The sequence below is a fragment of the Lycium ferocissimum genome, chromosome 3, assembly GCF_029784015.1.
Source record: "Lycium ferocissimum isolate CSIRO_LF1 chromosome 3, AGI_CSIRO_Lferr_CH_V1, whole genome shotgun sequence".
NCBI classification, from domain to species: domain Eukaryota; kingdom Viridiplantae; phylum Streptophyta; class Magnoliopsida; order Solanales; family Solanaceae; genus Lycium; species Lycium ferocissimum.
Genome location: NC_081344.1, coordinates 9,488,711 through 9,504,641, shown reverse-complemented (window position 1 = coordinate 9,504,641; position 15,931 = coordinate 9,488,711). Strand labels below are relative to the sequence as shown.

General features: G+C 36.3%; 2 protein-coding genes across 2 annotated transcripts; both read left to right on the top strand.

Moving 5' to 3' along the window:
* Nucleotides 1-532: 532 nt before the first annotated feature.
* LOC132049625 (UDP-glycosyltransferase 76E1-like) lies at nt 533-2,798 on the top strand. Its single transcript, XM_059440498.1, has 2 exons — nt 533-1,111; nt 1,643-2,798. The coding sequence occupies exons 1-2, from the start codon at nt 631-633 to the stop codon at nt 2,605-2,607; spliced, it is 1,446 nt and encodes a 481-aa protein (XP_059296481.1). The 5' UTR covers nt 533-630; the 3' UTR covers nt 2,608-2,798.
* A 1,422-nt stretch (nt 2,799-4,220) lies between these two features.
* On the top strand, nt 4,221-6,666 carry LOC132049624 (UDP-glycosyltransferase 76E1). The gene is made up of 2 exons (XM_059440497.1): nt 4,221-5,001; nt 5,378-6,666. Exons 1-2 carry the CDS (start codon nt 4,521-4,523, stop codon nt 6,334-6,336), a joined length of 1,440 nt encoding a protein of 479 aa, XP_059296480.1. The 5' UTR covers nt 4,221-4,520; the 3' UTR covers nt 6,337-6,666.
* The last annotated feature ends 9,265 nt before the right edge of the window (nt 6,667-15,931 follow it).

Sequence of the window (15,931 nt, the reverse complement as noted above, 5' to 3'; positions counted from 1 at the left end):
TTCAAGAAGAAACAAAAACATATATAGTTTCACCCATGTATATTATACAAAAAAAATAAGTAACTATCACATGCAGATTATGTTATCCCGCCCATAAGGCCGAATAAATGGCCGAACAAATGCACTGAATACTGAATTGTTGGATTAAAAAGACAAACATATAAAGACAAACAATACTATTGTCAAGTTCGAGGCATCTTCCGCTTGTGTCTCTCGTTACTTAAGCTACCAAACAAATCTTAGTTCTAGGTTTACACTCCCTTTTTATGATTAACAATTGTGAGTTGTCCCAGTTTCCATCATCATACATCCAATATTAAGTAGCTGCAGAATATTCCAAACTCCTCAACAGCATAAGCGGTTTCAGAATTTAAAATTTATGGTATAGCGTTTTCAAGTTAATATAATAATAACTGGATTCATAATTAAAATATTTATAGATATTTAATGAATCTCTTAATATAAATACAAGATCTAAACAAAAGTTACTGAGTTCAGGTTAACCGAGTATTTTAAGGCTAGATCCGCCCCTGCTCCTCAGAGTTCCAAACATTGAGAGCTATATATAAGCTTCCTTCAAGAACACTACTAATAAAATCTTGAACAAACCTGAAATTCAAGAAAGAAAAGATGAAGGAACAAAGAAGACAAAGTGTAGTACTAGTGCCATACCCATTCCAGGGGCATGTAACACCAATGCTGCAGCTTGGAAGTATCCTTCATTCTCAAGGCTTTTCTGTCATAGTTGCACATACTGAATACAATGCTCCTAATTACTCCAATCATCCTGAATTCATCTTCCATTCTATGGTCGACAGGTTACAGGGAATTGACATCTCATTCCTGACTTTAGAGAACATTTACGATATGAACGAGAATTGCAAGGATCCTCTCAGAAATTACCTCGTTAAGATGTTGGAAGAGGAAGAGGAAGAGAATGTTCGAGGTGATCAACTCTCCTGTATCATTTATGATAATGTCATGTTCTTCGTCGATGATGTGGTGACTCAGCTGAGGCTTCTTAGCATTGTTTTGCGCACTTTTAGTGCTGCATATTTGAACTCTATGCTCACCATTCTTCAGCAACCAGAAAAATATCTTCCTTTTGAAGGTAAGAGAACAAACACATATTCTGCTTCAAAATTTAAATAACAAATATTTAAAATTCAATACCATAACAACAACTACGTCCCGAACAAGTGAGGTCGGCTATAAGAAACCTTACTGACCATGTTCCCTGCTTAAATACATATTAGCCCAACATTATACAAAACAAAAATAAAAACAAAAGATACTAGAAGTATAGGCCAAACCACTCCTAGAAAGCATAAAGAGGGAGATCCAGGATTCAAACTTAATGAATTCAGTTTTGCATTGAATTCTGTACCATTAAAATTATGGGTTCAGATTTAATATTGATTGAGATTTTAGTATATATAATACATATATACTCCGTGTCAAAAGTTATTGGGTTCAGATGAACCCATAGCTAAAGGCATACATAGGGCTCTGAAAGCATAGGACCTAAAGTATCTTATTACAGGACTAAGATATATTGCCTATAAATCTTTTTCTTCCATTTTGCCTCATCTTTCCCTAGTCTGCATTGCTTCCAAGAGATTGATTATTCATGCAATTCCAGATTCTCAGCTTTTGGATCCGTTACCGGAGCTTCATCCCCTGAGGTTTAAGGATGTACCGTTTCCTGTCATTGATAATGATGTTCCAGAACCGCTACGAGAGTTCTGTAGAGCAATGAGCAATATAGGATCATCTGTCGCGTCTATTTGGAACACGATGCAAGATTTGGAGAATTCAATGTTGTTACACCTTCAGGAACATTACAAGGTGCCTTTCTTTCCAATAGGCCCTTTTCACAAAATGGCGCCTTTGTCCTCATCGACTAGCATACTAGAAGAAGATAGAAGTTGCATCGAGTGGCTCGATAAACAAGCTCCTAATTCAGTTCTCTATGTCAGCTTAGGTAGCCTAGTAAGAATTGATGACAAAGAGCTAATTGAGACAGCTTGGGGATTAGCTAACAGTGAGCAACCGTTCTTGTGGGTAATCCGTCCGGGCTCTGTCTCGGGCTTTCAATGGGCTGAGGCACTGCCGGATGGTTTTGCCAAAATGGTAGGAGAGAGAGGCCGGATAGTGAAATGGGCCCCACAAAAACAGGTGCTTGCACATCCCGCGGTAGCAGGATTTTTCACTCATTGTGGTTGGAATTCTATACTTGAAAGTATTTTGGAAGAAGTCCCTATGATATGCAGGCCGCTTTTAGCTGACCAATTTGTGAACGCAAGGTATCTGAGCCAAATATATAAGGTTGGGTTAGAATTGGAGGTGATCGAGAGAACCGTTATAGAGAAAACAGTAAGAAAACTCATGTTAAGTGAAGAAGGCAAAGATTTGAAGAGAAGGGTAGTAGAGATGAAACAAAACATAGTTGCTGGTATGCAGACGGACGGTTCTTCACAAAAGAATCTGAATGATTTGGTAGACTTCATTTCTTCCTTGCCCTCACGGCGCTCTCTGCCAACGCCTGTTGTTGGGGCAATCGTGAACTCAAATCATATACCAAGCAAATGTATCATAGAGTCCTGAAGTTGGAAGAATCCTCTTTTGGAACCTATACAAGTGAATCCCTCCTTTCTCGGTTGTATTTGTTTTTATCTCCAGTATTCAAGTGCCTGCTTGCAGTATGTTTACCAGAGGCAGAGAGTAACATGTAAAGGTTATTTCCTCTCTTTGATCATGAATTGATTTGAGTAATGAATAAGTGCTCGTTACTAAGAGTTTGTTTGACCAAATTTCCAAAATCTGCTTATTTTATGAAGCACTTTAGTCATACTAAATTTTCAAAGAAAAACTTCAGCGAGAATATTAATTTGTGTATAGCTAAAGCGTAAATCATTTGAGAAATGCTTTTGTCAATTTTGGAGAAGAGAAAAATTATAGTTGAAGGTATTCATAAAATTGGAACACACTCATTGGCAGAGGCAGAAGTTTTGGCAAGAAGGTTGAACATATAGTATATATACATTAAAAAAAAGGAGTTCCCATCCCTTTGGCTCTGCACACACAAAATAAAAAAACAAGTAATAAATGTACAAAGAAAAAAAGACATGTTGGAAAATTTAATTTGTTAAAAGGGAAAAGGGTCAAACTTGCCCTTGTACTTTGAAAAATAGTTTATATTTATCCCTAGTAAGTTGGTCTTATTAAAAATACCCTTACCGTTAATAAAGTTGTTATTTTTACCCTTAGCCCTAACGTTCCACCACTGTGGCATTGCCACATCACGCCACGTCATTTTAATTTTCCATGACATCCGCCATGTCACCTAATTCGGACCCGCCTCAACATTTTAACCCAACCTTCCCCTGACCCGAAACGAAAGGAAGGCTCTTGACCAGTGGCCTTCCTCTTAACAGTGTAATGTTTCAAATAGAAGACCATTGCCTGAAAGAAACCAAATATTTTGTTAGAAGCTCCCGAAACATTTGCTTCCTCTCAACTGTCCTTGCAAAGAGAAGCTTTCCCAGTTACCAGAAAGAGACTACATATGACACTACGTGAGACTCGCTTGAAGTCTACTTGTCAAAGTGTGCTGCCATACAGAAGGAGCACAAAATCACTTGAATGCTGAAATAAATTTAGGGTCTGTTTTGTTTTGTGTATTTACGGGTGGGGGGATTTAAGAGGGTGGGTCGGGTCAGGGGTGGGTTGGGTTAAAATGTTGAGGCGGGTCCGAATTCTGCCCATAGGGCCGAAAAAATGGACCATAGGGCCAAAAAAATGCAGATTACAAAGTATAGGGCCCTTCTTTTGATATGCCTTGCAATTTTTTTTTTTTAATTTATGCTTGAAGATACTTATGCCTTATGCAAAAGTCGGAACCTCATAAATACTACGTCGAAATTTAAGCGTAAATATGTCATGATACCCGTTATTAAATGCGAAGGGCAAAAATTAAAAAATGCTAAGGATATGATAATTTAAAGACATTCAAATATGAAATTTGATAATTCGAAATTTAAAGACCACCCCAAAAGAAGGGCAATCCGCGCAAAAAACGACAAGTATCACATGCAGATTCTGTAGTTCTGCCCATGGGGCCGAAAAAATGGACCAAATACTGCATTATTGGACTGAGAGACAAACATCTAAAGACAAACAATACTATTACAATACTGTTGTCAAGTTCTAGGCATCTTCCCTTTGTATGTATCTATCATTACTTAAGCCTTCTAAGAAAGTCTTAGTTCTAGGTTACACGCCCTTTTTGTGATTATCTATGGTGAGCTGTTCCAATTTCCATCATCATTCGTTCAGTATTAAGTAGCAGCAGTAAATCCCAAACTACTCTGAGTTCCCAATTTGAGAGCTATATATAAACTTCCTTCAAGAACACTATTCACCCTGCCAAAGGAAATAAGTTACTATCAAACTGCTCGCCCTGTTGAATTACCAAAGGTGTAAAATCTTGAATAGGACAGAAATACAAGAAAGCAAAGATGAAAATACAAAGAAGACTACGTGTAGTACTAGTACCATACCCATTCCAGGGGCATGTAACACCTATGCTTCAGCTTGGTAGTATCCTTCATTCACAAGGCTTTTCTGTTATAGTTGCACATACTGAATACAGTGCTCCTAATTATTCCAATCACCCCGAATTCGTCTTCCATTCTATGAATGACGGATCACACGGAATAGACATGTCATTCCCGAGTTTAGAGAATACATATAGTATGAACGAGAACTGCAAGGCGCCCTTGAGAAATTACCTCGCTAGGATGATGGAAGAGGACGAGGAAGAAGATGTTCAAGGCGATCAGCTCGCTTGTATCATTTATGACAATGTTATGTTCTTCGTCGATGATGTAGCCACTCAGCTGAGGCTCCCCAGTATTGTCCTCCGCACTTTCAGTGCTGCATATTTGAACTCTATGCTCACCATTTTTCAGGAACCAGAAAAATATCTTCCTTTTGAAGGTATGATGAGAACAGACACAACCTCTGTTTCAAAATTAAAGTGACAAATTATGTTGAATTCAGTATTGTACTTATTGAAGTGTGTATCCATCTCCTCTCAGAACTTAAGTTGTTTGAGAGAGCACACTTTTATTTACTTAATTATATTCTCAACACGTCCCCTCATGTGCGGGCTAGATTCTTTTTTCATGGGCTAAGCACATGTAAATTCTTTATGATAATGGGTGGCGTTGAGATTCAATTGCAGAACCTCTCCTTTGCTACCATTACTGAAGTGCGTGTCAATATCATCAAACAACTTAAAACTGTTACAGAAAGCATACTTTTATTTACTTAATTATATTCACACTAAAATCAGTACTCATTGTAATTCCAGAGTCTCAGCTGCTGGATCCGTTGCCGGAACTTCATCCCCTCAGGTATAAGGATCTAACATTTCCTGCCATCGATAATACAGTTCCTGAACCAGTACTAGAGTTCTGTAGAGCAATGAGCGATATAGGATCATCTGTCGCGACTATTTGGAACACGATGCAAGACTTGGAGAATACAATGTTGTTACGCCTTCAGGAACATTACAAGGTGCCCTTCTTTCCAATAGGCCCTTTTCACAAAATGGTGCCTTCAATCTCCTCGACTAGCATACTGGAAGAAGATAGAAGTTGCATCGAGTGGCTCGATAAACAAGCTCCTAACTCTGTTCTCTATGTCAGCTTGGGTAGCCTAGTAAGGATTGATGACAAAGAGCTAACTGAGACTGCTTGGGGATTAGCTAACAGTAAGCAACCGTTCTTGTGGGTAATTCGACCGGGATCTGTCTCTGGCTTTCAATGTGCTGAGGCACTGCCAGATGGTTTTGAGAAAATGGTAGGAGAAAGAGGCCAGATAGTGAAATGGGCACCACAAAAACAGGTGCTTGCCCATCCCGCGATAGCTGGATTTTTCACACATTGTGGTTGGAATTCTACACTTGAAAGTATTTTGGAAGAAGTCCCTATGATATGCAGGCCGCTTTTAGCTGACCAATTTGTGAACGCAAGGTATCTTAGCCAAATATATAAGGTTGGGTTAGAATTGGAGGTGATCGAGAGAACCGTTATAGAGAAAACAGTAAGAAAACTCATGTTAAGTGAAGGAGGCAAAGATTTGAAGAGAAGGGTAGTAGAGATGAAACAAAACATAGTTGCTGGTATGCAGATGGACGGTTCTTCACAAAAGAATCTGAATGATTTGGTAGACTTCATTTCTTCCTTGCCCTCACGGTGCTCTCCGCCAACGCCTGTAGCAATCATGTGCTCAAACCATACATCAAGCAAGTGTATCATAGAGTCCTGATGTTAGAAGAATTCAATTTTTGTTGCCTGCTAGCTTTGCAAGACAACATGTCCTGAATCACAAAAGGACGAATAAGATGTAGTAAACTTTACTTATTATGTTTTGGGGTTGTGGCAAGGCCATCGGCCCAACGCTGAAGCAATTTAGCAACCTGTTACTTGCCTTGTCAACTACTTTCTCATCACTTCTGTTTGTTGAATGGTTTACTAAGTTAGAAACTTTGACATATTGTTTCCTAGTTGGTAGAACTGAGTTAAGTTTCTTCTTATCATTTATGATGATTGTTACACCCTCCACTGACACAATTTCGTTATTAATTCCTTAAGAAAATGACATATTTCTATATTTTCTTCACATTTACCCTTAATAAGAAACTTCTATAGCCACACAAATGGTATGGCTTGTTTAATAGTACAGGTTTCAAATTCTTATAAACACACAAATGATATGACACATTTAAGACTACAAATTTAAAAAGCCTTCATTTATTTTTAAATTTTATATCAAATCAAAATTTGTCATATAAATTGGAACAGATGAAGTTTTTATTTTTCCCTTTATCTGAATATGTTACTGTTCCCATGTATTCTGGTTGAAAATATGAGGTGTGGTAGACAACGGGGGAGCAAATAAGACCATTTATTGACTTTTACATTGTTGAAATGAAGAATATAGGAACTAGGAAGAAGTTGTATCATGTATAGAATTAGTTGTACCAAAAAAAAGTGTAAAATTAACTAATGAAAATTATTTATATTTTGAATGCATCATAAGATAAAAATATATTCAATGCCTAAGTGTATTTCAATTTTATATTTAACAAACGGAAAAGGGTCGATTATTTCCTTAAAGTATGAGCAGATATATTCTTCATTAATAATTTAGCTCACACATGTCCTAATCATTTAATAATTGGTCCAAATATGTCACTAATCTAACTGGAGCCTCCAATTAACGTAATAAGTTGATTAATAAGAGAAAATGATTAAAAAAAAAGAAAAAGAAAATACCCTTAATCTATCAGGGATAAATCACTTTTACCTTCCCTTATATTTTGGTATCGAAATTACCCTCACGTCTAAACATTGCACCCCATATGTCGTCCTCACTTGTAGAACTCCACTCATATTTAATCAAGTATTTTTAAAAAGACTGAAATTATAGATGGACCCCTGAACTTGTCCTGATTTTTCATTTAGACCCCTCAACTGAAACATTGACTATCTGAACCCACAAACACAAGCTAAACTGTGCCATTTGAACACATCGTGTCAGCTTGGCACATGCGTGCAGTACACTACTTTAAACAGAGCGTGAGAGACCAAATTTTTTCTTTTTTAAAATTTTTAATCATTAATGTTATACCCCATTTTAACCAGAGTCAAAATGGTTTACAACATTCCGATAATTCCGGGGTTAATTAAAATTAAGGAGTCGCCACCTAATTATTTATGGTGAATTAGGACACCTAAAGTTAATTAAAGTGATTATCTAAAGTTAGCTCCATTTTAAAGTCTACGAAACCACAAGATTTTAGATAAGGGTTCAACTAATCTAGAGGGAAAGTATTAAGCACTCTTTAAGATCCATTAAAAATGGTTAACCGTCCGGACTCAAAATTAATTAGGCTATGTGTTGGTGTAAGATGTAAAAATATAAGCATTTTAAAAATCCAAGTACTGGGAGTAAAGTAGTTAAGTGAAACTAAATTTAAGAGTTTTAAGTACTACATACATGGATGATAAAACACGCTAATCAAAAGTGCAATAGTTGCGCAAAAAATTAGATTTAGGGAAAATATTTATATATTTCAAAAGAAAAGAGAATAAAAAATAAAAAAAAAAATAAAAAGGAAGAAGACCAGTTAGCTTATTTTGAAGATCTAGACAAAGTTAGTAACCTATTACACTTCAACCTGCAGAAAATAATCTTGGATAAGTAAAATTCCAAATGTAAAGCTCAACTGATTTTAAAACATGTTTTAACTCCTAAAACTTCTAGTTGGCTAACTGATTCTGAATGTCTGGGTTACTGCCTTCCACGGGTCAAATACATAAAGCTGATTTCTAGATTAAGAGGGTTTATATTCAGTGATGTGCCTCTCTAGACGACGAGACCAAATATCAGTAAATTTGGGGATGCTTCAAACTTCAAGCAAAGTCACAAAAGCAAACAGACAACTAGCCGTGGTAAAACAACTGAAAGAAAGCTATCGAGTATGACGTCCAGAGTAAGCAACTAAAGGAAGAGTATAGTCGGATGTTTGTCGTTTCATCTCGCCTCTTCTTCGAGTCCTATTCGAATGAGTTTTTGAGAAAGAGCGAGAGATATGAGTGATATAGTGGATGCGCGTTCAGGTCTTGCGGTGACGTCGAATCAAAAAGTGGAACTCTCCAACTCCGGTATTCATGCAAACAAGAAAATGAAAAAGAAAGAGAGCTGGTTAGAAGAGGTACTCTGCTCCTTAGCAATATATGCAAACCAAAATATGCAAAAGAAGTACATTCTCACCTCAAATTCTAATAATCTGTAAACTAAGAATATTGTCACGTCATATTATATGTAATACTTTATATAAATCAGTCTCATATGCTTCAAAGAGGGAACAATATATTCTTAAGGAGCACACACTGAAATTGGAACAATGCCTTCATCTTTTAATTATTAAAATAATTACTACATGCTAAAATAGGTCTTATATGATTCTACAAACTTAAACTCAGGCTACTCTCCTCAATCTAATCATGTGAACACCTAAAGAAGGAATATTATTTATTTAACATCACTCAAATAAGTAAAGGAATATTACACTATGGGCAGTTTCTTTCCTAAACATGAAGATACATGGACATAGCTACAGATTAACTCAAACGTGAGGCATGTGTGAAGCAATCAGACCCCAAACTCGACCTCTATCTTTAGTTGAAACGACTTTCAGTCATATTGAGATAAAAAAAAAAAGATAGGATCTCAGCCATTTAAACATCTAAGATCTATATCTATATGATCTATATCTATACTTTGGCGATGACAGGTCCTTACATAACATCTTGGCAGTGATTTCATTTAAACATCTCAAAACATTTACTCTCAAGATCATATTCCATACACAGGATTACACACAGGGTGAAAGCAATCACATACACAAGACTGGGCATGAGATTCATTCAACAGAGAACTAAGTCATATATATGGACATCTCAAGCTACATAAACCTCCCTTTAGCTACGAACTTCAACAACTCATTCACAAAAAAACAAAAAGACTGTCTATTTATTTATCCTTTTGATTTTATATAACCTATTCAAGGTCTAGTTTGAACAAGATGAGAGAGGTGGACTGATACTACCAAACAATTTAACAAGTTTCCAAATTCGCTCATGTCTTAGTTTCACCTTTAGTTGTTAAAAAACAGATCCCAAATTAGCTTCCTTTGTTTGAAAGAGGTGAATTCTCCCAACTATAGATGTTGACCAAGGGCCACACACCACAACCTAAACTCTTTTCATAGGAACCGAGAACTTATCAAAAATGTCAAACTATAAAGTCATGTAAGGGGAACTAACAGTTTCTCAACTTAACATGTAATACCAGTTTTAACCCACTACTAAACTATTTTAGTGCATTCTAACAACAAGATGAACAATGCTAATTGCACACAATATTTTGACTACAATTCATGAAATCTATTTGCATAGCCTTTCATCTTTCCACATGAACCAGATTCAAAATTTAAATTAAGCATCATGTTTATGCTAAATCATTTGTCAAGGGATTGAGATCAACACAGGGCAACACATAACGCTCGTTAAAGTCGACTATCCTACAGACAAATCACATAATCACATTAGTAACTAAACTAAGCTAAACATATGTTAAAAAACTGACCATAGGCTAGGCTGAACCAAAACACATACCGTGAACGAAACAAATCCTACATACTTTGATTGGCATACTTAGCATATAACCTTGACTAAATAAAATCTAAACTAATATATATATAAACACACAAAAAATACTGGATTTTTAAAACAGGAGAAAAGAACTTTACCCTTTTTCGATGCAGCGACGGGGCGTCGGCATCGAATCTACTCTCTCGTTATGAATAGATTCAGACCTCGAACCAAATGAGTCTACAATAACAGTAAAGAGAAAATACAAGAGTTTCGAAAAAGATGATAGTAGCTAAATCCTATCAGTAATTTCAATCATGTATGGTGGTGTTTTTGTGGGTGTTCAAGTTGTTAAAAACGTGATTTCGGCTGAGGAGTTAGAGTGATATTTATAGGTGTAAATCAAAAACCTAGGGTTTCAATTTGGGCGGGATTTTGAACTTGATGTGAGTTCTGAGTCAACATGGCCGTTTGAATTGAAAGTTGAAGATTTTGGCTGGATTCAGCAGGATGAATCAGAAAAGGACCAGATGGGCAGAGAATCTTACTTGAAAATGGCCAAGAGAAAGTAAAAATAAATAAAATATAAATTACCTTGTGTATTTATGTTAATGCAGAAGTGAGAATGCCTGACTTTGCTTGGAATGGACATACAATCCTCTGATTTTGAGATATGAAAAGTCAAATCTTTTCTAAAAGGGAAGAAGAAGCCAAAACCCCTTTTTAGCATTGCAGAGAATGAAAGAGACGATAGAGGGAGGAAAAAACGGTCCTGGGAGTGAGATATGCTAGGCTTGGGGCAATGGGTTAGGTCATTTTGATTGGGCTCAGTTTTGGGCTAATAGTTATTGGGCTGATAATTACCTAGGATGAACATGAAGGGCAAATTGCGCGAATGCCCCTATTCTTTAAGGCTGGTCTTTAGATTTTGCCCTCAAAATGGCGATGTTTTAATTATTGCCCTTTCCGAAAGCAAAAGCAACATAGTAAAAAGACATTATTACCCCCCGACCGTTACATATAAAAACAAATATCGTTATTCTCAAATCCTTGCTTCTTTCATATCGTTAACCTGTGCCAACTTCGTTCCCAATTTTTCACATTATTCAAATCGTTGTTCCAAGCGATTTCTCAATTGATTTTGTCGCTACAACGTCCGTAAAAGGTACAAATCTTAATTCAACTCAATTTAACGATTTTATTGAGTTTAGATTGTTAATATTTGAAAAAAATCATCTTCTACGACTCCGATTATTAAGAAACGTATGACATACGAATTTGGTTGAAAATTGCGCATGATAAAATTAATCAACAAAAATAGAATTGATTGGATTTGTTGCTTTGTTGCGATTTTAATTACTTTATACCTTAATTAAATTAGTATACAATGCTTATTTACTTGAAATTGTAATAATAATAAATTCAATTTAAATCGACAATGCTTATCGATTTAAACTTGAATTAAGGCAACTGTGTACGGGAGGCAAAAGGTCAATTTACAAAACGTACAAGATGTCGTTACGCAACCTTTCCGAACTAATTTCATAACAAGTATGCTGGGAGAAGGCAAAATTTCTGGTTTATATAGAAGTATAAATTAGTCCGGTTTAAGTCAATCCTTAATTGCAATAATCTGCTATGGCATTTGATTTAAATTGGATGAAGGTAGAGAGAGTTTTCAATTTTTTATATTTTTAAACCAAAAGCAACGATTATTGCATTATCATCGGCAAAGAACAAAAAGTGCTCATGCACGGAGGAGGCAAAAGTTCAATTTACAAAAAGAGTATGTATGTCACATTTATCCGCAATGTTATAACTAATTTCATAACAAGTATCTTGCCGGAGAAGGCAAAATTTCACGGTTTATATGGGATAAATTAGTCGATTTGATCAATCCTCTAATTGCGTAGCTAATCATGAGGCATTTGATTTAAATTGGATGAAGGTAGAGGAGGTTTTCAGTTTTTTTTTTTAAACCAAAAACAGTTACTGCATTATCATCGACCAAAACAAAAAGTGCTCATGCGGGAGGAGGCAAAAGTTCAATTTACAAAAGAGAATAGTATGCTGTTATCGGCAATGTTATGAACCAATTTCATAACAAATATGCTTGAGAAGGCAAAATTTACAAGGGTTTATATAGAAGTATAAATTAGTCCAAACTTGCATCAATACTAATTACACAATCATTGCGGTATTTGATTTAAATTGGATGAAGGTAGAGGAGGTTTTCAATTTTTTTATTTTTTTAAACCAAAAACGAGCTTATTGCATTATCATCATCAAAAACAAAAGGTGCTCATCTTGGGAGGAGGCAAAAGTTCAATTTACAAAAGAGAATAGTATCACGGTTATCTCCAAGAATGTTGTGAACCAATTTCATAACAAGTATGGAGAAGGCAAAAGGTTACATTTATATAGAAGTATAAATTAGTCCGATTCGTCAATCCTCTAATTACAATAAGCATTGCGAGGCATTTGATTTAAATTGGATGAAGGTAGAGGAGGTTTTCATTTTTATTTTTTAAACCAAAAACGAGTTAGTGCATTATCATCAAAGAAAACAAAAAGTGCTCATGCTTAGAGGCAAAAGTTAAATTTACAAAAGAGTATAGTATGCTTTATCGCTATAAGATTTGTGAACAAACTTGAACAAATATCCCAGAAGGCAATACTTCTATTTAGAAGCCATTAAAGTAAAATTCTACAAACCTACGGATACTTACACTTCATTACACATCATTTAAATATATATATGTCACCAAACATAAAATCCTAACTTCATAAGTACATCGGTTCTAATTTCATGTATACCCATTCCAAATTGCCCCATCGTCAATTTGACGTTGTAATTTGAATAACCTCACCTTACAAATCGTAATTCTCTGTGGATCATCATTTTCTCTTGTAGAGCACCATAAAGAGCCCTCGAAAATCTATGTCTCTTTTGATATCGTGATTTCATGAGTAATTTGCAAATTTGCAATATTAGGATATTTGGTTATAAAGATGGGCATGTTCATGTGTGTGCCTGTGGCACCATTAACATGTACAATATGTTGATTTTGGTTCATTTTGTATGCGATTATATCCGATTTTCGAAGTAAAGTGTTTTTTTTTTTTCCTTCTTCCAAAAAAGTTGTGTTGGTTTATGTAAGTATAAACCAACGCAAGCTGGTTGACGATGATTTGATTTAAATTGGATAAAGAAAGGAGGAGGTTTTTCGATTTCGTGAAAATAACTATTGCAACGATACGTTGGAATAGCTGCGTAACGCAGTTACTCCGTTTTTGAAGAATCTTGGTAGCGAGAACTAATATTTTACAAAATGGTGGCAGTATCTGCCGTGTGCCGCATACATCATGACTTTACATGCAAAGTCTGTTTGGGAAGAAATAGAACTTAAATTTTCAAAACTAACAACTTAAATACATTTCATTTTGGTTTTTCTCAAGTGAATCTTTCTTTACATGCGGAAGTTTAACAAAAAAATGACACGATGCATCTACGTAGCCTTGACGGCCGCAAATGGACGCCACCTACAATTATGTTAATCATGAAACCAATACTTGTCGATGATGGTGTAAATTTTCAACTTAATTCACTTTCAGACGGATATTTCATAGGGCATACACAAGATACTCGGTAAAAAGAGACCAATATATGGTTTGACACGGTGAGAAAACATCCAAAAGAGATGCGTGTAACAAACGACATTGATCTTCACACTTCGTTTGTACTCAACAACAATGACAACTTCGTAAATTCCCGTTCCATATTAGAGTTCAATTAAATTTATGCGAGAACAACCCGTTACGAGAACATCATAATGACTATCCTGGCGATGAAGGACAAACCGTAGAGAAATTGACAAACAACTTTCGCATTGCTTATGAAGAAGACATGTCGAAATTGGCTTGGATGATGAACAACACGACCTCAATGGACATAACCTTGGGTTCCACGGCAGGCGGAAGCGAGATAGTAACTCCCCAACCAGACACCTTCGGCTACGATGGCAATCGCCAAACATTGAGCAAGTTGTAAAACAATGACTTTTCTCAAAGATCCAACTTCAACCAGTAGATGTTGTATCACTTACTCCGAGCATGATGCTTGAAGAGGCGAAACGCGACCCATGCAACAAAAGAAAGACACTCAAGAGGAAGAGGATACAAAATGATACACAAATTTTGACACCTAGTCGTCGATTGATCAAATAGAAGTTGGCATTTTGTTGAAGCAAAGATACGGTGAAAAATTGCATGAATAACATTGCAATTACTAGAATATCGAACAGTTGAGTTAAAGAATATTGCAATATTACATGATTCTTGACGAAACACTGCGTTTAGCGTTTCCACAGTTCCAAGGTTGAGAGGATCGAACTTTCAAAGTAGTTAACTTTGAAAAGAGACATAGTTGTTCAATAAATTTCATCACCTGCGACGCGGGGAATGCGGCTTCCAAAGAAAATGCGCCAAGCGGAATACATTACGGACCTGGTACGCCATACACTACGAAGATAACACCGAATTTGTCATTGAAGAAATGACGGATATGGCTTGCGTTGGTTACCACAAAGCAGCAGCGTTCCCTCCCGACCGTAACATAATGTCATAAGAGGAACGCCGGAAAATAACTTCTCGCAACTTCTACGCAATATCTTCACATGATGAAATTAAGAAATCTGCAGGACGGTTGCTAACATCGGAAGCGTTGCGACAATAAGTTTAAGTATGCTTTTCGACATGGAGCCTCGATTGAGGTTGGAAACAACTGAGACCCGGTAATAATGGTGGATGCAACATACTTGAGGAAATCAAAATACGCGAGGGTAATGCTTTCATGATAAACTGTGAAAAGATGGAAACAACGGCATATTTCCTCTAGCGTTTGGTATTGCGGACTGCGAGAATAATGAATCCTACGGGTGGTTGTCGGACACGTGAAAAAAAGGTGTTTGTACACTTGTATGAACACATAAATTCTTCCGATACGCCCCGCGCGTCGATTGCAAGCTGTGATAAAGGCATGTCAGATACCCGGCATGGAATATGCATCTACCACGTGGAGAAGAAGCTTTGCAAAAATATTTCCCGTACGAGCGATCATCCTTTGTTCTACGATGCGACGACTACACAAAGCAGTGAGTTTGTTGCCTATGTCACGGTCCCTGACAGATAAACCCCAGTACGAGAATACATAGAAAGAAGAACCTGGAAAGATGGGCATGTTCGTTCCACGCTGACGAGCGTTACAACGTACTCATGACAGTATCGAACAGATGCAGCAGTAAGGAAGCGAGGATTTGCCAATAATGGCATGTATTGATTACATCCGGAAACAGTACATAAAGTGGTTTTACGAGAGAAAATTGGATGCGGACGAATCCCGCTGACACGACATATTGATTTGAAAAAGATTAAACGAAAAGATAAGTAGAAGACAACGATAAATGGTAATTTTCCCAACATACTGTGATATTAGTTTGGTAGAGCAATGCATAGTTTAATTTTAACCAAACACAAAAGTTATCTTTGGATAAAGGAAGAACTGCATTGATTTTATACTTCGTTAGGAAGAAATGATTCTTATTTAACTAGCATGGGGTGTCAAGTGAGGCATAATTATGACCTTGTTTTTATACTCGATGAAAGTAGTAGATTTTGCAACCATACACTTCGAATCTTGGTTT